The 21858-nt window shown below is 45.4% G+C and overlaps 1 protein-coding gene across 1 annotated transcript in view; it reads left to right on the forward strand.

Annotated features, from left to right (window-relative positions):
- The window catches only part of ST8SIA1 (ST8 alpha-N-acetyl-neuraminide alpha-2,8-sialyltransferase 1), a 99022-nt gene extending 77502 nt beyond the window's left edge, over positions 1-21520 (forward strand). Inside the window, exon 5 of the mRNA XM_053405650.1 lies at positions 19893-21520. Coding sequence (XP_053261625.1) covers positions 19893-20358 — 466 coding nt within the window. The 3' untranslated portion in view covers positions 20359-21520. The remainder of the gene's footprint in view (positions 1-19892) is intronic.
- The last annotated feature ends 338 nt before the right edge of the window (positions 21521-21858 follow it).

A 21858-nucleotide genomic window follows, 5' to 3' on the forward strand; every position in this document is an offset into this window, starting at 1 on the left:
ATTTTGTTATGTACCCTGGGCCAGCAGGGAGATACTGTAGATAGTTATGCAAATGAAGGATTGAAAGTGACGTTCAGTGATTGGATAGTTTTAGAAAGTTGTTACAGTAACAAGGTACTGGAGCTCTATATAAGCAGGCTGACTGAGCCCTTCAGTTCAGTTCTGTTCTGGCATCTGAATAAAGAAGAGCTGTTTGAAGAATTGCTGTGTCGTCTGATATGTTCACCCACAACTTAACAAATTTGATGTCCAATATATTTTTCTTCTTCAGTTAACCTAGCATCCAGTTATGTGGCAGCTCTCCTAAAGCAGAGGGAGCCAAGTTGTGGGCCTTTGCTCTTATAATTTCTGACCAGGGGCCATGCTTGCTGGGGCTGTAGGAAGTTGCCGTCCACAAGGGCATCCTCCCAGGGGATGGCCATCTTATTTGTAAAGTCTCCACACGTATTCTGGATGACTAAGACGCAAGCCAGCTGCTCTGTCGAGTTAAGCTACCAGAGTGCAAGACATAGAAAACAGTTAGTGCATTTGTCCCTGCTTTATTTAATTAGCAGAGGATAATTTTAGACTGCCTGTACTTTTGACTGCTCGGAGGGCTAGTTGCTTGCTGTGATTTTCAGCTGGTGAACACGGTATTTGATCCCACCTGTCTGCCCTGTTCAAGGGCAGAACATCTCAAATCTTTTATCTTGCTAAGGTATAAGCACTGGGGTCCTAACTCCATGCAGGCTCCCCAGTTCCCCGTTTGACTCAAAAACTGGTGCCAATGTGGAGCATTTGGGGGGATGTTGAAGAAGGAGAGGAAGGATCAGATCATTGCTAAAAACCAAGCTTTGGGTTAGCTGTTGTTTCTCTCTCCCTTAACAATTCACTTTTACAAAATTTTGCAAGTGCTGTGTCCAAAATTAATACTGTGACAAGATAACCTGTGTACCTTCTCGGTCACCTGCCCCAGTGCTAACTGTTGATGGGCAATTCTTTTTTGGAAAAAAAATATTATTAAGCAATTTCAACATAACATAACAAACCATATAATCACATACATTATTTTCCCCTTTCCTGTCCTGCCTTCCATCCCTCCCCACCCCCCAACCAGGGACTTCCCTCAGCTCCTCTCTCTGATTTCTCTGCACATATTGTTCTCTCTGTGTTATAAAATTATACATATCCTTGCCTTGTCTATCTAGCATGTTATCAACCAATAAATTTGTATATGTTTATTCAAAACCTGCCAAGGAGTTCCAGTTCATTTTGTTGTCTTTTTAGATAATTTGTAAAAAGTTCCCATTCTTCCTTGAAGCCACAGTTGTCCTTGTCCCGCAGTTTGTATGTCAATTTAGCCAACTCTGCTTAGCTCATCCATTTTTCTCGCCACTGTTCTTTTGTTGGGATTTCCTCATTCTTCCACCCTTGTGCTATCAAGACTCTTGCCGCTGTTGTAGCATACATAAATAAATTATTTGATTTTCTTGGCAGGTCTTGTCCTACAATCCCTAACAAAAATGCTTCTGGGTTTTTTTACAAATGTCATTTTAAACATTTTTTTTCAATTCATTGTATATCATTTCCCAAAATTTTTTAACTTCTCTCTTTTTTAAAAAGATCTTTATTAAAGTTTCCAATTTTTATACAAACAAAAAACAAAGAAATTTAAAAAAAATATAGTTCATAAAACATACTTTTCAATAACAAATTTCTCTGACCTCCTCATACCTCCCCTTCTTGTATTCCATTTCAGATTATTTGTTCAGCAAATCCTTAACTTAAAGCATTACAGCTTATCATATCACCTTATTTTCTATCCAAACCCTTTTTTTTCATCCATGTTCCTTTATATCATTACAGCTAGAAACCACTCAATTTCAATCCAACATCATTCAGCATTCCTTAATTTTACAATATTTCTGTAGATAGTCCTTAATTTTTTTCCAATCTTCTTCTGCCGACTCTTCTCCCTGGTCACGGATTCTGTTAGTCATTTCTGCCAATCCCATACAGTCAATCAGTTTCATCTGCCATTCTTCCAGAGTGGGTAGATCTTGCGTCTTCCCCAAAATTTTTTAACTTCTCTACATTCCCACCACATGATAAAAAGTCCCTTCTTTTTCTTTACATTTCCAACATATGTTTGACCCAGTTTTATACATTTGTTGATGGGTAATTCTATGTGGCTTTGGGTCTCTCTTTTCACAGTACTTTGTATTTAAATAGGATGAACTGGACAGTCCTTCAAACAGAGGATTTGTAACGTAGGACAAATGACCACCCTATTCAGTTTCCCCATCCCCATGTTTAAATTCCCTCAAGATGCTAAGAGAACTAAGCATTGAAATAGCCAGGCCCATCAGTCTGTGAGGTTATGTCAGGCATGTCCAACTAGTCGTTTGCGGGTGTGCCGCTGGCCATTCACATGAAGATCGTTCCCCCCCCCAACAAACTAAAAACAACAACTGTGGTCACTCCCTCCTAAAAAACCTAAACTTTGGACACTGGCTCCCCAAAAATCTTGACAACTCTTGGCAATAACAATGGGTAGATTGCTGCCATTTTTTAAATACTGGGAGTAGATCGCAGTCGCTTGGGAGTTGGACGTGCCTGGGTTATCCAGTATATCTGAAGGAGCGTCTCCACCCCCATCATTCTGCCGGACACTGAGGTCCAGCGCTGAGGGCCTTCTGGTGGTTCCCTCACTGCGAGAAGCCAAGTTACAGGGAACCAGGCAGAGGGCCTTCTTGGTAGTGGCACCCGCCCTGTGCAACGCCCTCCCACCAGATGTCAAAGAGAACAACAACTACTAGATTTTTAGAAGATATCTGACGTCAGCCCTGTTTAGGGAAGCTTTTAATGTTAATGGATTAGTGTAGTTTAGTATTTTGTTGGAAGCTGCCCAGAGTGGCTAGGGAAGCCCAAGCCAGATGGGCGGGGTATAAATGATAAATTATTATTATTATTATTATTATTATTATTCCCATTTAATGATCCCCTTGAGAGTGAGGCATCGAGCAGACAGGCAGGAAAAATTAGTTTTGAGGCAGATGCTTCAAAGGGCCACCTCATCTTTATTCTCGCCGTCTGTTGGGAACAAATCTTTTGGAATGGTAGACAGAAAATTAGGGGTTTGTTTCTACTGCTCATCCCCTGGTCAACACAGAAATAAAACTGCATTATGGTCATACAACCCAAACAAAGATGTGCCTGTATACCTTGTTGTCTCCATTCTTGTGAACTGCTTCATCGTAGACAAAAATGGAGGGGTTTTTGTGCACCTTGTGCCAAGCTGAAGCAATATTGAATCAGTCTTAGGAAATCACGTTAACAGGTGCAGGTTTACCCTCCCACCCACAGTAAGAACACACACACACACACACACACAGAGAGAGAGAGAGAGAGAGAGAGAGAGAGAGAGAGAGAGAGAGACATTAGCAAATTGAATACACTAAGCAACACAGCAAACATGGACTGATTTTGACAATAACCATTTGTGTCACTTCAGGGCTGATTAGATTTTCTGGTAATTTGGGGAGATATAGGAAAGGAGGACTACGGTCTTTGGCCAGATTGCAAGCAGATTTCGAGTGGGCTAAGTTGATGGCTTTGCCTATTAGAAAGAGAAGGGAGAAATTGCCTTCGTGTCTGGAATCTTGAACAGGAATGCATCACACTGCAACATGGTTGTTTTTCAGCCACAAGGAGGCTTTCCAAAAGGCAATATAATCAGGGATGTGGGGAGGTGTTGATGACAGCCCCCTCAGTAGTCAGTGTAATTCAGATTCCAGCAACTGGAAGAGAGTTGGGTGAAACCGTAAATTTTGGTCTTCTCAGTTTGTCATTTTCTCCATCTCACATTCAGTTTTCCACTTTTCTGCAGCAGTTTGCAATTCTTGAAAATGCACCAGCATTCTAGTGTGAATTTCTCTTAATAAACACCTTTGGGTTAATATACACTTTTTGGAAACAGATTTCTCCCTGAGATAATGTATTCTAGCGTTCTTTTATTTTACAGTGGTGCCTCGCAAGACGAAATTAATTCGTTCCGCAAGTTTTTTCTTCTTGTGAGTTTTTCGTCTTGCGAAGCACGGTTTCCAATAGGAATGCATTGAAAATCAATCAATGCGTTCCTATGGAGACCGTCTGGGGACAGAGGGGAAGCGCCGCGCGCCTTCCCCTCTGTCCCCGGACCTGTTTTAAAGCAAGGGAAGGGGCAGCGTGGAGAATCGCTTCTCCCCGTTGCCGCCCCTTGGTTCAAAAGGGGTCCGGGGACAGAGGGGAAGGCGCGCACGCCTTCCCCTCTGTCCCCGGAGATTGCGGGGCTGGCAACGGGGAGAAGCGATCTTCTCCCCGCCGCCCCTTGCTTCAAAAGAGGTCTGGGGACAGCGGGGAAGACGCGCTGCGCTTCCCCGCTATCCCCGGAGCTTGCGGGCAAGCTTCGTTTTGCGAAGCAAGCCCATAGGGAAATGTGTCTTGCGAAGCGGCTAAGAAAACGAAAAACTCCTTTGTCTAGCGAGTTTTTCGTCTTCCGAGGCGTTCGTCTTGCGGGGTACCACTGTATTAACCTTGAAAAGGTTAATTGAGACACAGCGATTTATTGGATTTTCAGTAAAGATCAGTGTTCTTTGTAGTATCCTGTTCTGAAAATGCAAACTCCAGCCAGAAGCTTCACCTTTTAGAGGTCTATTTCCCTCACTGCGGAAGCAAAGGGTACTGCTAATTATTCTCCAATGTTTGCTAGCAAATGCAAAGTGAGATATTCTCTCTCTGAAGAATCCGCCTTAATTAGCTTAACCACACTGTTTTGCGAGGCCATTTGAATAATGACGGGGGCTGAGCACACGATCCATCCTTCAATTCATAGATTAAAAGGAGTGTGGGAAAGAATGCTGATTAAGGGAAGTCTGCGCATTTTGGTTCTCACATCCTTGGGGAATCAATGGGCCGGTTGACACATTGCCGGGTCCAAAAAAGAACACAACCGCTTCATAGCTCAGATATGGAACATGTGGTTTACAAGGAGAAGGTCAGTTTGCATCTCCAGTTCAAAGAAGAGTCAGGTAGCAGGTGGGGTGAAAGGACCCTGGATAGCCGCTGCCAGCCAGAGTAGACAATACTGAGCAAAATGGACCTCACATATGAAGAAGAAGAAGAGTTTGGATTTGATATCCCGCCTTTCACTCCCCTTCAGGAGTCTCAAAGCGGCTAACATTTTCCTTTCCCTTCCTCCCCCACAACAAACACTCTGTGAGGTGAGTGGGGCTGAGAGACTTCAAAGAAGTGTGACTGGCCCAAGGTCACCCAGCAGCTGCAGGTGGAGGAGCGGAGACGCGAACCCGGTTCCCCAGATTACGAGACTACCGCTCTTAACCACTACACCACACTGGCTCTCTAAGTAAAAGAATATAAGTTTTACCACTCATCTCCCCTTTTTCTTCTTCCCAGTTTTATTTTGTATATCGGGTCCTCCCTCAAAGAGGGCCCGTTTTGTGGTGAGACCTGGCAACCAAACCCTGTGTAGGTAGGTTTGAATGGATAGCCACAACACCCGATTGGTAGGTCCCTTGATGCAGGGTTCAATCAGGCCAATGGGATGCAGGCTAAACAGATCAAGGGACCTATTTATGCCCATGCACGTGACCCAGACCTTCCTCTTTCAGTGCGTGCATCGGAACACCTGCCCACCTCTCCCTACTTGCCTTATACTAAGCCAGACCACTAAACCATGGCCAGTGTTGTCTACTATTCTGACTGGAAGTGGCTCCAAACAGAGCTGAGTCAAAATTATTTTGCAGATGATGATGATGATGATAATAATAATAATAATAATAATTTATTTATTTATTTATACCCCACCCATCTGGCTGGGGAAACCCTGGGCAGTTTCCAACAGAATATTAAAATACAATAACTTATTAAACATTAAAAGCTTCCCTAAAGAGGGCTGCCTTCAGATGTCTTCTAAAAGTTTGGTAGTTGTTTATCTCTTTGACATCTGACGGGAGGGCGTTCCACAGGGCGGGTGCCACTATCGAGAAGGCCCTTTGCCTGGTTCCATGTAACTTGGCTTCTCACAGTGAGGGAACCGCCAGAAGGCCCTCGGCGTTGGAGGTTGTTTTTTCCCCCTCTTGAGAAGATGTCACTGGTGGAATCCATCAGAAGGGTTCCTCCAAGTTCTCCGTGCACAAACTGAGTACATTTCCAAGCACAATTCAAAGTGTCGGTGCTGACCTAAAGCCCTAAACAGCCTTGGTCCAGTATACCTGAAGGAGCGTCTCCACCCCCATTGTTCAGCCCGGACACGGGGGTCCAGCGCTGAGGGCCTTCTGGCGGTTCCCTCACTGAAAGAAGTGAAGTTACAGGGAACCAGGCAGAGGGCCTTCTCAGTGGTGGCACCCGCCCTGTGGAACACCCTCCCATCAGATGTCAAGGAAATAAACAACTACCTGACTTCTAGAAGACATCTGAAGGCAGCCCTGTATTTTAATGTTTTGATGTTATTTTATTTTATTGATTATTTTATTTTAATGTTTGATGTTTTATTATGTTTCTATATCTGTTGGAAGCTGCCTAGAGTGGCCCAGTCAGATGGACAGGGTACAATTATTATTATTATTATTATTAAACAGGCTAGAGAATTTCAAGAGGCACAGCTACTGTTTCAGATAACCACCTTCCTCAGCCCTGTTAGGAGATGCTTAAGATTGAGACTTTATATGTACAAATGCAAGTGCTCTACCACTAAGCTATGACCCCTGTTCCTAGTTTTTGGTGTGCAAGGAAGATCATAGCATTTGAACCCATGCCTTATATTGAATCAGACCATTGGTCCATCCAGCATTGGTCCATCCAGCATTGTCCACTGTGGTTTGCCACTGCCTGGAACTCATGAAAGAGGCCACTCCACCCCTAAGATTTTGTTCCAGCTGGAGATGCAGGAGACCAAAGACCAGAGACTTGGTGCAAGCAAAAGGGTTAGCGTTCTGCCACTTGGTCTATCCCACCACCCCACCCCCAATTTCCAATAGCTCCTCTTTCTTTAAAATTATTCGGGGAAATGTGTTCGTTTCGGAATTTCCAATTCGGCGCCTCCACTACAGTGCTGTGATAGATTGTTATTTTGCGTGCACGATAATTACTATTTCCACTGGTGCTGACAAGCCTTCCCTATGAATAAAATTATGCATCTCAGCAGGAGCTGCATTTCAAATCAATAGCGGTGATGAAACACGTACAGTTTGTTCCATCTGAAAACATGCCAGCCCACCTGTATAAATTGAGCGCTTTGTAATCTGCTGGATACATGGGTGGCTTTTTCGAAAGGGCAGCTCAGGGCTGTTGATGAAGAAACCTTTTCGTCCACATCTTGCAGGAAAGGCCGTTACTGAGATTATGATTCCTTGTGAGAGAAGGGGCTGATTCCTGAGATCAGTGGAGGGCAATCCAAGTTATTAGGAATCTCATACTTAGCAATTACAGAAAGGTAGCCGTGTTGGTCTGCCATAGTCAAAACAAAAAAAAAAATTCCCTTCCAGTAGCACCTTAAAGACCAACTAAGTTAGTTCTTGGTATGAGCTTTCGTGTGCATGCACACTTCTTCAGATACACTTGAAACAGAAGTTGCCAGATCCCTCTATATAGTGAGAAGGTGGGGAGGGGTATTACTCAGAAGGGTGGTGGGAATGGGTGATTGGCAGATAGCTGTGATGAGCCTGTTGATGACTCATGTATAATGAGATAAGAATCCAATGTCTTTGTTCAGACCAGGTCTCTTTAAAACCATGGAGAGACCTGGTCTGAACAAAGACATTGGATTCTTATCTCATTATACATGACAAAGCCATTTTTCACCTTCTCACCCCTTGCTTTTTCCTGTAAGACCTATTGCAGTCGTTGAGAGTCGTCAACAGGCTCATCACAGCTATCTGCCAATCACCCATTCCCACCACCCTTCTGAGTAATACCCCTCCCCACCTTCTCACTATATAGAGGGATCTGGCAGCTTCTGTTTCAAGTGTATCTGAAGAAGTGTGCATGCACACGAAAGCTCATACCAAGAACTAACTTAGTTGGTCTTTAAGGTGCTACTGGAAGGAAAAAAAAAATTTGTTTCATACTTACCAACTGAGCTTTCCTTTCATTGGATTCTGCTGCTCGGCAGGTTTCATGGAAGCAGAAATAGGAGGGCTTAGGCAGGGGCGGAGCTACCTGCCCCAGCACCTGTGGTGTCGCAGGGGCGGGGCTAGCCGCCCGCACAGCAACCGTGGGGGGGCGCCACTAGCCGCTCGCATGGTGAGTGGGCGGGGGGCGCTGATAGCCTCCCGCATGGTGAGTGTCCCTAGCTGCCTGCCGTCTGCCCGCAGAGCGTCAGGAAGGGCGCTGCTAGCTGCCCATGCGACGAGCGCTGGGGGGCGCCACTAGCCGCCCACCGCAGCATTGTCCCTAGCCGCCTGCCACCTGCGCAGTGAGCATCCGGGGGCGCTGCCCACTCAGCGAGTGGGGGTGGGGGTGGCACAGGGGTGTCACCTGCCCTCACGGCTGACACCCGGTGCTCACCGCACCCGCCTTCCTCCGCCAGTGAGTTTAGGAAGGCTGATTTTGACCTTTGTTGCCCAGAAGTGGAAGAAGAAGGAGAGGAGGAGTTTGGATTTGATATCCCGCTTTATCACTACCCGAAGGAGTCTCAAAGCGGCTATTCTCCTTTCCCTTCCTCCCCCACAACAAACAATCTGTGAGGTGAGTGTGGCTGAGAGACTTCAGAAAAGTGTGGCTGGCCCAAGGTCACCCAGCAGCTGCATGTGGAGGAGCGGGGAAGCGAACCCAGTTCCCCAGATTATAAGTCTACTGCTCTTAACCACTACATCACACTGGCTCTCGTGCCTAAGTGGATTAGGCAACAGACCACCAGCATCCGCTGAATGGGGGAGAATGCTTAAGAAAGGGACCCTGAAATCAGCATCATGGGGCCCCGCTTTCACACTGTTCATATATTTTATTTATCGATTGCAGTTACATCCCACCTTTTCTCGAAGGAGCTCAAGGTGACGTACATAGTTCTCTTGCACCCCATTTTATCCTCACAGCAACCCTGTGACGTAGGCTAGGCTGAGAGGCAGTGACTGAGTCAAGGTCACCCTACTGAGCTTCATGGCCGAGTGGAAGACTTGAACCCTGGTCTCCCAGGTCCTAGTCCGATGCGCTAACCACGCCAGCCATCCCCACCCCAGACGCATGTTTTGGTTTGGGAGCTGCATCAGAAAATTCTGAGAAGTGCAAATTTTTGAAGGGCAGCGGCTTTTCAGCTCATGCCTTGTTTTTGGAAGCAGAAATTAGGAAGGTTTGCATTAAGCTGCGGCCCAAAATAGATTTCTTCCCCCATCTTCACTACTCAGGGCTTAACTTGTAGACCTGAATTGTGCTGAGGTAACCCAAGGTTTGTCCAAGTGAAATTACCACGTAGAAACAAAGCTGACTTCAGTCAGTAATCACACAGCTCAAAGATGGAGTTAACTCTTTATTAGCAAAAACATGAGCTCCTCAGAATGAGCAGGGCAACTCATTCCCGGCGGTCTTCCTCCATGAAAACCAGTTGTTGTCTCCCTACCAGGGCTTTTCCCAAGCAATCAGAGACTGCGCCTGTGTGCAGCCAACCTCTCCTCCTTCCCTTTCATGCCTCTTCTTGTTCTGGGACCGGGAAGAGGAGCTTGTTGCAGCAGGAGGGGGCAACACCTGTGACTCTTCATCTGCCTGTCTCATCTCTTCCTCTTGGGCTCCCACATCCCATTCTCCCGCTTCAGCTTCTGCCTCTGATTCTGGAATTCTCTCTGCCACAGACTCTTGTAGCTCACTACGTTTTGCTACCTCTTCAGCTTCTGACCCCTCCTCTTCCCTGTCCTCTCCCTCTTCTCCCTTTGCCTACTGTTTGTCATTCCACCACCAGTCCCCTGGCTCTGAGCCTTCTTCCCATTGCTCACAGGAGATGCAGTTTCTGTAATGACTCCTATCACCAGCAGACTGATCCCCAGCTGATTCCTCCCGCCATTCCTCTGTGTCCAACCAGTCCATGACAGCTGCCTTATATTGATTCAGATCATTGATCCACCTAGCTCAGTACTGCCTTCTGGCAGTGGCCCTCCAGAATGTCAGGCAGAGGTCTCTTCCATCCCTACTTGGAGATGCCAGGGATCAAACCGGGGACCTTCTGCAGGCAAGGCAGGTGCTCTAGCACTGAGCCACAAAGCTTGTGTGGCTTTAAACCTGTCCCTGAGTTGACCCTGTTGGGTTCTGAAATTCAGAGAGTGGTAAGAGCCGGCTGATGCAATGCTTATTATAAGCTTCCAGGAGCTGCTCTCTCCTCCTCTCTTCTTCCACATAATAACAGTAATCAAACACAGCTTAGCTCATCACGACAAATTCCGCCATTGCTCACAGGAGATGCAGAGTTTCTGTAATGACTCCAACACCAGCAGACTGATCCAAATGATTAACGACGGAGTCATAGCAGGGTTTCCATTCAAAAGGAAGGATTTCCAGGAATTTTATTTTTTCTAAAAGCAAAAGGGGAGACTTTAGATGTATTGAATACCATGCAGGATCCTAGGCATTGCACTGTGACATTGGAACAGACAGGGTGGATGCCTGCAAACAGGAACATTTACCTCTTCCCCAGGGAGTCTTTCCCCCCATGCAAATGTGTTGTTGATATTGCAAGCCGGTTGTTGGCAACAGGCTCCCCCCCCTATTTTATTACTTATTTACTAAATTTATATAGGGTCGTAGAATTCTAGAGGAGTAGTGAGAGGCATCAACTGAGGAACGCCCATGGGACGAAGGCTCAGAGCCCAGGGAGTGATGGTGGGACAATGATGTGTGGTCAGAAGGAGGAGACTAGGAGGAGGAGGAGGAGGTGTCTGCAGCTGAAGAGGTTACAGGGTATAGTGAGCAGGGAGACTCTGTGGCAGAGAGAAGTTCAGAAACAGAAGCAGGAGAGGAGGGGACCAAGAGGCAGCGATGGTGAAGAAGCCAGGGGGTCTCCCCCTCCTGCTCCCCTCCCTGCCAGTCCTCTCCCTCTGACCATCCATTGTCATTGTAATTCTGTGTCCAGGGTGGCTATCTACCAGTTTCACCTGGTACGCAGGCTAAGACCCTACCTGCCCGCAGACTGACTCGCAAGAGTGGAGCATGCTCTAGTTATCTCCCGCTTGGACTACTGCAATGCGCTCTACGTGGGGCTACCTTTGAAGGTGACCCGGAAACTGCAATTAATCCAGAATGTGGCAGCTAGACTGGTGACTGGGAATGGCTGCCGAGACCACATAACACCGGTCCTGAGAGATCTGCATTGGCTCCCAGTACGTTTCCGAGCACAATTCAAAGTGTTGGTGCTGACCTTTAAAGCCCTAAACATTCTCGGTCCTGTATACCTGAAGGAGCGTCTCCACCCCCATTGTTCAGCCCGGACACTGAGATCCAGTGCCGAGGGCCTTCTGGCGGTTCCCTCGCTGCGAGAAGTGAGGTTACAGGGAACCAGACAGAGGGCCTTCTCGGTAGTGGCGCCAGCCCTGTTTAGGGAAGTTTTTAATATTTAATGTTGTCTTGTTTTTAACACTTGATTGGAAGCTGCCCAGAGTGGCTGGGGAAACTCAGCCAGATGGGCGGGGTATAAATAATAAATTATTATTATTTATTATCCCACCACCTCTCCTCGGGCTCTGAGCCTTCTTCCCTTGGGGGTTCCCCAGCTGGTGCCAACCACCATTCCTGTGCCTGCAGCCAGTCCCATGAAACCAACAGAGATTGCTGTGGCATCAAAACCTTCCTCCTCCATTGGCATGGTACGGATCCAGGCACTCTCTGTGCCCCCTCTGCTTGTTGATGTTTTTAAAGGCAAGGCTAAAGATGTGGATCTTGTCAGAAGTCGTTTTGCCCTTATTGTGGATGCAGCATTTCTCAGGGGGTAATTAAAGGGGAAAGGGATTAATGTTGATAATGCAATAGCCAAGTTGCCTGCATATCTTTTGGAGCTGTTTGCTGGTGCAAATGCACTGGTCTGCTGTTCAAAATTTTGTTTTGGAAATGATTGGATATCTGTTGCCAAATGATACAATTATATTATCACTGAATTGTTTCCAATGAATAGTTCCAGAGCTAGGTTTGGAAGTGGTTTAAAATTTATTGACAGCAACAACAATAATAATTGCTAAAGCATTGTAGAAAAACTCAATACAGTACCATCAATTTTAAATCAATTTAAAAGGATCTGGAAGATATTTTAGGTAGCTTGCTGTCCTTTAAATATTCTTCCATCATTGTAACATCACCTTTCCTTGATATAGCTCTGTATAATAGCTTACAAATTGGTTTCTTATCTCTTTTGGATTATCTATAATTTTACCATTAATGTTTAATTTATTTATGCTGCTCTCTTCTTCCTTCTTCTTTAACTGCCATGCCAACAATCTTCCAGGTTTATTAGCAAACTAAAAAAAAAAGAAGGCTTGAATTTGTTTTAATCTTCCATTCTGTTTCTTGATTCATTATCATCGAAAGTTGAGTTTGAATCAGTTTAATATTATGCTTTATCGATTCCTTCCCAGGGTTTTTGACAAGTTTTTTCTCGTTTTTAATCAGTTCCCCTAGCAATTCCCGTGGAATTTTTTAAATTACATTTTGGAATGAATAACATGCAGGACGATGTATATCAATATAATTTCTTGTAATACAGTAGTTTGATTATGCTATATATCTTTATCTACACACACATTTCTTTACTACATGCATTATTTATTATTCATTGTTGTTATTATTCTGATAAAATAAAAAGAGACGATTAAAAAAGTGAGAAGGGGAAGGAAGCGATGTTGTTAAGAGTAGCAGCTTCCCAGATGGAAAAATGGAAGACAGAGCTGTCAAGTGAGTGATGAACAAGAGGAAGTAGCTATCAGCAATTGTCCGAGATAACAATGGACCTTATAAACATATGACCAAAAGTGGTAAGGCCAAAGAATACCAATTTAGGGAGGAAATCAAACAGCAGCCGGGAAATAGAGTTAGGACCTTTTGGCAGGAAATTCCTAAAAGATCTGAGTGTCTCTTTGGTCCCTAGACTGAAAGAGAAACAAAAGCAGGAACTGAGAGGAATCCATCCAATTCCCATGTCAGTGTGGCATTCCATGTTTTGTTTAGCATGTTCATTTATAGCAGGGATGGCCAGCTCCCAAGAGACTGCGATCTACTCACAGAATTAATCAATCAATCTTTATTATGGTCCAGAGACCCAACTAATCGTTACAAAGCAATGCACAATTCAGACAGCCTACCTCCAGGTTCAACAAGCATTTTGTTCAGAATATAGGGATCGTTGGTTCTTGCAACCGCTGATAAAAACTTTGCCACTGCTAATGTTCTAGCGTTTGTCCGGTCTTCCAATAGGAACCTGACATAGTGAGCCTCTGATTTTCCTGGGAAAGGTACCAGCAAGGGTAATATCAGTTCAGCCCTGGCTTGCTCATATTTTGCACAGCGCAGCAAAATATGTTTTATGGAATCGATGTCTTGAGCACACGAGCAAAGTCTGTCCTGGTAGGGGACTCCTCTCAACCTGCCATCCAACACTGCAGAAGGAAAGACGTTTAGTCTGGCTTTGGTGAAAAGCCTTCGATAATTCAGTACTGTCAGGTTTTTAATGTAAGATGTTAACTTAAAGACATGCCCATATTGTACTCCTACTGCTGCAGAATTAAAAATGGCAGTAATCCACCCCCATTTTGGGAGTTCAGGGCAAAGTTGTTGAGAGCTTTTTTAGAGAGAAAGGGGAACAAACACTCACCAACAGATAGCTGGGGAAACTAACAGCCTCTCTGAGTAAACCCCATCTTCCGTTCTGGAGGGCAGGGTGAGGGGCCGGATTCTATTTTACCAAGGGACTCAGCGATCGACCGCGATCTACCAATCGTGATCGACTTGTTGGACATCCCTAATTTATAACAAGGGGTGACGAACCTGTGGCCCAACAGGTGTTGCTGCATTGGCCATGTTGGCCGTGGCTGTTGGGAGTTGGAGTTCAACAACATCTGGAGGGTCACAGCTTCCAGGCCTTCTGTAAGGAGGGAGGAGAAGCAAAGAAGCCTTGAAACCCACCAGAGAGCTGCTTTCATTTTTCATTGAAGCAGAAACCACTCGCAAAGAACTTTAGAAAATCTGTTTTTTGCTGTGCTTAACGATGCCCAAAGGAACGGAGGCAGGCTAGAACAGTGAGGAGGTGGTTCTGGTGGAAGAGTTCCTCCTCTCAGACAAAACAAGTAGAAACTGAACCCACATAACCGCAGCGTTATCCGTTTTTTGTAGTAAATAAGTGTTCTGGGATAATAGCCTGAGACAGAGCAACTGGGAGAGGCAGGAGCCTAGATGTGGGTGGATAAACGGATAAACTACTGTTTGTGCTTACTTGGATAAATTAGTTTACAGTGAGGAAAAGAGAGAGGATCGTAACGATGAACTGCGTGGGGAAGACTGAATGCACTGTAAATGTTTTCCAAGGAAAGGGGTTGCCTTATTCTATATTAGACCATTGGCCCACCTAGGCCAACACAGTTGGCGGCTGTCAAGCAGAGGCCATTGTGGATTTGATGAGGAAAGCCCTGTAGCTCATGCTTTGCATGCAGGTTTAATCCCAGGTTTAATCCCCAGCATCTCCAGGTAGAGCGGCTGGCAGGGAACTGTGTGCGAGGTCTGGCAAGCTGCTGCCAGCTAGTGTCAGGTAGTGAGGTATATGGTCCAACAGAATAAGGCAGCATCCTAGGTTTCTGTGCCAACCTTGCTGACTGGTATCTTTCTTTCTTATAGATGCCAAGGGTCAAACTCAGCCTGCAAGGTCTATATTTGATGGCCTGGCTTGAACACCATGGTCAACCATCGTTTAGCATGACCTGAACAGCCTGCCATAAGCCTTGGGCTCACAAACCCTCCATCTTCCTCCAGCGCAGCTTCAGGGAGGAGTATGGCACCATTTATTTCCAGTTTAGATTAACTGTAGCCGGTTGTGTCATCCGAACCCAGCCAACTGGCTAATGTTAATTATGGAGCTTATTTGGAAATTTAAATTCAAACCTTGGCCTATTAGCCTGCCTTGTTTAAGGAAAATATAGTTAATACCAGGCACCCCCAAACACGGCCCTCCAGATGATTTGGGACTACAACTCCCATCATCCCTAGCTAATAGGACCCAGTGGGCAGGGATGATGGGAATTGTAGTCCCAAAACATCTGGAGGGCCAAGTTTGGGGATGCCTGGTTAATACTAACCACAGTTTAGAGTTGGGAGATGACAGCATGCTAAACTGTGGTTACTCAGAAGCAGATGTTTTCAATCTTTGTGGCTGCAAAAGAGGAGGGCAAGGGGTGTGTGCACAGGCCAGTGGTTTGCTGTGGCTCATCCTCATCGTGCTAAACTATGGTTTAGTGTGGTGTCTGAGCGCAGCCCACAGAGGAGGCCCAAATGGGTTGCTTCTATGAATGTACGGTCAACAGCAACCTGAGTCTCCTCCAGTGGATGCCTGGTAAAGGAGACATGCGATACGATATAATGGTGTTCCACCTTCCTTTCCACCCATTTAATAAGAAAAGCAGCAACCAATGAATTGAAGTTGCAGTGAAGAAATGTGGGGAACCAATCCAAGAGATCTGGAGGGCGCCCCATTGGCTGGCTCTGGTCTATACCCTGAGTATTACAACAACCTCAGCCTCACGTGCATATATAGCACTGGAAGTCAGAACTAAATAAACAGACTTCCCTGAAATGTGTTGCATTTGAGGTAAGATACGAAATGCCTGTTGATATTGGCCCAATCTCACATCCCCAACTGAACGACACGTGTGCCCATCGCAGACACCACTTCTTGATTTTGAAATCCGTAGGCATGGCAATTAAACCCATGGAAGGGGAGAAATAAGGCATACGCACACATTACAGTGGTACCTCGGGTTAAGTACTTAATGCGTTCTGGAAGTCCGTTCTTAACCTGAAACTGTTCTTAACCTGAAGCACCACTTTAGCTAATGGGGCCTCCTGCTGCCGCCGCGCCGCCAGAGCACGATTTCTGTTCTCATTCTGAAGCAAAGTTCTTAACCCGAGGTACTATTTCTGGGTTAGCGGAGTCTGTAACCTGAAGCGTATGTAACCTGAAGCGTATGTAACCCGAGGTACCACTGTACTTGCTTGTATGGGATCCAAAAGATTGGATAACTACTGGAGCATGCCAGAAACTGGGTTTGGTGAAGGGTCCACCAGTGGCTATTAGCCATGGCGACTTAGCACAGCCTCCACATCCAGAAGGTGTTCATTGTGGGTGCCATTGTGGGTGGTTTGATTTTTGAACCCACGGGTATCTAGCCAGATACTACACTAGATTGGATTTACCATTAGTCCCCACCCCCCGCCAAAAAATGCTAATTAGAGATGAAACTGTAAAATAAGCAACATGTAAAATGGGAAGAAATGGAAATGCCTGAGAGAGTGACAGCCAGGTTTTTCTTTTTTGGGTTTGTGTGTATTAAATTAGTTTTAATTGGAGTTGTCGTGTTATAAATTTGAAAAATGAATAAAAATTAATTGGCAAAAAAAGGATTTACCATTAGTCCAATCCCACTTCATATGTGTTAAACCCAGCTATTCCGAGAATATGACATTTGCATTTAAATAGAAGCAAGAAATGCACCCTCCCGAGCCAGATGTGTTTCTAATTCTGGTTCGCTTTTTTTGGATAATAGTAGCAATGTTTTCTTATTAAGCTCAGCTTCTCTTTTATCTTCCTCGCATAATGTTTATGTCAGGGCTTATGATGTCTCCTCAGACTGATGGCGCACATGACCCGCAAAGTCGCTATTTCAGCATTTCATATAGTTAATTACAGGATGAGTTGATGTAGGAGGGAAAGGGTAACTATGAGCAGCCTCAAAGCAAACCACAGCTGGTTTTGTTGAAACCTAAATGAATATTTGGAAAGCGCCCAACTTTCTATTGCTTATAGCAGGGATAGCCGGCGGGACACCCTCCAGATGTTAATAGACTACAACTTCCATCATCCCTCACTATTGACCATGCTGTCTGCAGCTGATGGAAGTAGGTGTTCAGTATCTGGAAGCTGCCACATTGGCTACCACTGGCTTACACAGAGGAGATGTCAGGTCCATAGATTTGCTGCCAGTTATTATCTCTTGCAAAGCCTGTACAGTGGTACCTCAGGTTACAAACACCTTGGGTTACAAACACTTCGGGTTACAGACTCCGCTAACCCAGAAGTAGCACCTCGAGTTAAGAACTTTACCTCAGGATGAGAACAGAAATCGCTCGCCGGTACCTCAGGTTAAGAACGGTTTCAGGTTAAGAACAGACCTCCAGAACGAATTAAGTCCGGAACCAGAGGTACCACTGTATTGAGCTGCCCCACATTACTTTGTGACAAAACTGCCAACTCAACTGCCATCTTCCTCTCTATTCAGATTTAAATCTTCTACTGGGTGAATCGTGGAGACAACCATTGGTCTACGTGTTACAACGTGGAGCAAAACTGGAAAGACAGGGCTATCAGCAAGAGCAGAAGTCAAACTGTGTCTCCTCCTCCCCTCTCCCTAGTTGTTGTTTAGTCATTTAGTCGTGTCCGACTCTTCGTGACCCCCTGGACCAGAGCACGCCAGGCACTCCTGTTTTCTACTGCCTCCCGCAGTTTGGTCAAACTCATGCTGGTAGCTTCAAGAACACTATCCAACCATCTCATCCTCTGTCGTCCCCTTCTCCTTGTGCCCTCCATCTTTCCCAACATCAGGGTCTTTCCCAGGGAGTCTTCTCTTATCTTGAGGTGGCCAAAGTACTGGAGCCTTAGCTTCAGGATCTGTCCTTCCAGTGAGCACTCAGGGCTGATTTCCTTAAGAATGGATAGGTTTGATCTTCTTGCACTCCATGGGACTCTCAAGAGTCTCTCCTTAGTAAGGCGTTGTAAAAACAACAACACCCTCATGTTATATGAAGTTTCCTTGATCCAGGGGTGGGGAACTACAGGAACTGATACTGACTTAAGGAACTCTTTGAGGAATTCCATGGCCATGCATGCTCTACTGTTGGCATACCTACGGCATTACTAAGTAGTTCTTTATCATATTTAACACCATGATTTTTTTATATCAGAGGGATGAAGTGGAAAGGCCTATTATTATTATTATTAGTAGTAGTAGTAGTTGTAGTTGTAGTTGTAGTATAATGCCCTTCATTCGAAGTTCCCAGGGCGGTTCACAACAGAAAAATACAAAACTAGAATACCGGGTGACTTCTAATATTTCCTTGTTTGCATGGCTTTTTAGTTTCTGATGGCCCATAGCCCTGGGGCCTCTTGGCTGCCTGTATTTCTTCCCATCTGCCGAACTGGGCCCTGCGCCTGTTGAAAAGTTGGCTCCCAGCGTTGTTGTCTAAGATAATTGCGAACGCCCCTTCTGTGTGGCATTGCTGACCTGCTGGCGCTTTGCTCTTGGTTGCATCTGTTGCAATTCCTCTGCCAGGATGGCAAATGATGTGAAGAGACGAGGACAAGAATCCGTGGTAATCCACTGGGCATTCAGCTCATGCCAAAGCCTGTCACACTGAAAGTCAGTACGCAAAGCCCAATGCCAGGGGAAGAAAGAGAACAAAGGGATCGGCTTCCTGTGTTAACTTATAGAATTTGCTCCCTCGGGAGCCAGTGATGGCTACCAACTTGGATGGCTTTAGAAGAAGTTTAGAGGCATGCACAGGGCTTATGTTATCAGTGGCTCCTGGCCACAGTAGTGATGTTCTGCCTCCACTGTTGGTGGCAGCATGTGTCTAAATACCAGGAGGAGAGGTGAAAGTGCTCTTTTGCAGACTTCCCACAGGGATCTGGTTGGCCGCTGTGAGAATGGGATGCTGGACCTGTTGGGCTGCTGGCCTGAACCAGCAGGGCTCTGCTTGTGTGCTCACATTCTCCATTTCTGCAAAGGGTAAACATTAGGGTGGGGCGATGTCTGCTTTTCAGCATCGTCATATATCACTGGCTAAACATTGCAATACAGTGGTACCTTAGGTTAAGAACTTAATTTGTTCTGGAGGTCCGTTCTTAAACTGAAACTGTTCTTAACCTGAAGTACCACTTTAGCTAATGGGGCCTCCCACCACTGCCGTGAGATTTCTGTTCTCATCCTGAGGTAAAGTTCTTAACCTGAGGTACTATTTCTGGGTTAGCGGAGTCTGTAACCTGAAGCGTCTGTAACCCGAGGTACCACTGTATACTGATATCGGAATGGAGCTTTGTATAGGCATTGGCTGGCTTCACGGTTTTACCCACATTGTGATTTTTGCATAGCTCGCACACGCACATGCGCACACTCAGACATACACATCATTATTCACGATATATTGCCAGCTCAGGAATTATGAAACTGATATCACAATATGGATTTCAATCTGGTTTTGGATGAAACATTGATACATCTTGCCCAGCCCTAGTAAACATGATGAAATGGGAAAACAGAAACACCAGGGGAGGGGAGAGAACGGGGAGGTCTACATTGTATTTTTTGAAGAGTATTGAATTTATAAAATACTGTGATTATAAAATTTGAAAAAGGAAAATAGAAACACCAACCAGTTTGATAGAGCAGAACTATTTCAGTCATAGCTATCAGTACATGCAATTTCTTTCCAAATCAGCATTTGAATCTAAGGTGTAAACCATTTGCTTCTTTGAAAGTATTATATATTTTTGTCCAAAATCTTGTTTGGTCTCAAAAAGCCTTCGCCATCAGTACTCGCAAGGCCTTTTCAAACTGTTTTGAATTGATTTTAAGGCACTGACTTGTTATTCCTCTCTCCCCACCCTTGCCCTTGCTGTTTTTGAACAGGTTCCAGAACCTTCTTTGGTCCCGAAAAGCCTTTGTGGACAGTGTTAAAGTCTACAACCAGAGCTACATCTATATGCCGGCCTTCTCCATGAAAGCGGGAACAGAGCCCTCTCTCAGGGTCTACTACACCCTAGCAGATGTTGGCGCCAGGCAAAAGGTGATTTTCGCCAACCCAAACTTCTTGCGCAACATCGGAAAGTTCTGGAAGAACAAAGGAATCCATGGAAAGCGGCTGTCGACGGGCCTCTTCCTGGTCAGTGCAGCCCTGGGTTTGTGTGAAGAAGTAACGATTTATGGGTTCTGGCCCTTTTCGATGGACCTGCATGGGAAGTTTATCAGTCACCACTACTACGACAACATCTTGCCGGATTCGTGGTTTCACGCTATGCCGGAGGAATTCCTACAGCTGTGGTTTCTCCACAAAAGTGGCGTGTTGCGAATGCAGCTGGAACATTGCGAAGCCTGAGAACCTGGGTCTGAGGGAGTTGGTGTGTCTCGCTAAATGAACAAACTGGGGAAAGGCTGTGGGGACTCAAAACCCAACCTTAAAATGGGATTTGCATGGAATGCTACAATAACAATTGCTCCATTGATAACTTGAAGACGGACAGAGGAGTCAGAGTCCTCACGTGCAGTGTTTCATGAGGTGATTGGTGGTTATCTCAGCAAAATGGCGTAATTTGACTGGGTGTTGCCAACGTTGTGACTCAAGAGCATCAAGCAGTTTGAAGAGGGGTAGGGGGTTACAAAGGGCTTTTGCTGAGTATTTCATATTGCTCAGATTTAAGACTGGCAACCCATTCAATTGGGGATATGGTTTCCTTTTGGTTTCCTTTTTTTGTTTCCAAAGCTGGATTTTGAAAGGTGCCTGGAGTCAACCATTCCTGTTTCTTTCAGGGAGTATTGAACAAGTCATAGGACAGTGCCAATTTTTCTCTCCTTTTGTTTTGTTTTTGTTTTGTTTTTAAAGAAAATGACAGGTTACTCCTTTCAATAGCAGTATTCTCCAGTCCTTGTAGCATAAACTGGGAAACCTTTTTTTTAAAAGAAATGTGAATGTTTTTTAAGCAAAATATTTATTTTTTGATGAAACAAATTGCCCGGTCTTTCCACACAGGCCTATTGCTGTAAGGTAATAGATGCTGTTGAGCAGTCCAGATTGCTCTTGGTCATAAAACCCAAACCTATTTGATCCCACGGTGCAGAACTGGGCACAATTCTGAGCTGGCCTCGCATTGTCAAAATGCCGAGTAGCTGCACATTTGAGAAGCAAGAATCTGGCCTGGTTGATAGACCCTGGGCAGTCAGTTCCTGTTTTTGTAGACACTTAACTGGAAGCCAATTTTGCAATGCCTGAAAGTTGCGTGCTGGGTTTCCAGTATGGGCTTCATCCTACATTCCTTTGCGTTCCAGGCCCACCAAGAAGGTGGTGCATTGTACTTAAGAATCAGAACTGCTGTTCAGACTTTGGGGAGGAACCACAGGTTCAATCTCCCAGGATCAATCTTTCCGAAATAGAGGGTCCTAGGTCACAGTAGGAAAGGACCTTCTTGCGTGAAACCCGCAATGGTGGCCTGGCCATGTATAATGCAAACTTCACTTTTGCAATTGTAACTTTCTTTGATTCATGTCAATGCTGTCTTATTTTGACCACGGTTTGTGTTTAACCCAAACATTAGCCATCTCATTCCTTCTCCCTGGCCACCCCCAGCAAAAGGACGGAGCTGATCGATTGAGTTTATTATGTGAACTTTGTAGCTGCAGTGAGAAGCCGTAAGCCAAGACTGATGGTTTTCTCATTGCAACACTTTGCCTAAGTGTCAGGTGGGCGCAAGCTGCCAATGATGATGTCACCTGCATATTTCCAGCCCTTGAATACCTGCCATTCATTTCAGCGGTGCTTGCAAAGGGGGAAGCGTTTCTGTGATTTCTTCATACTGGAAAACAGCCACGTCTAGGGTTCGTC

Source organism: Podarcis raffonei, chromosome 10, assembly GCF_027172205.1.
Source record: "Podarcis raffonei isolate rPodRaf1 chromosome 10, rPodRaf1.pri, whole genome shotgun sequence".
Classification (NCBI taxonomy): Eukaryota; Metazoa; Chordata; class Lepidosauria; order Squamata; family Lacertidae; genus Podarcis; species Podarcis raffonei.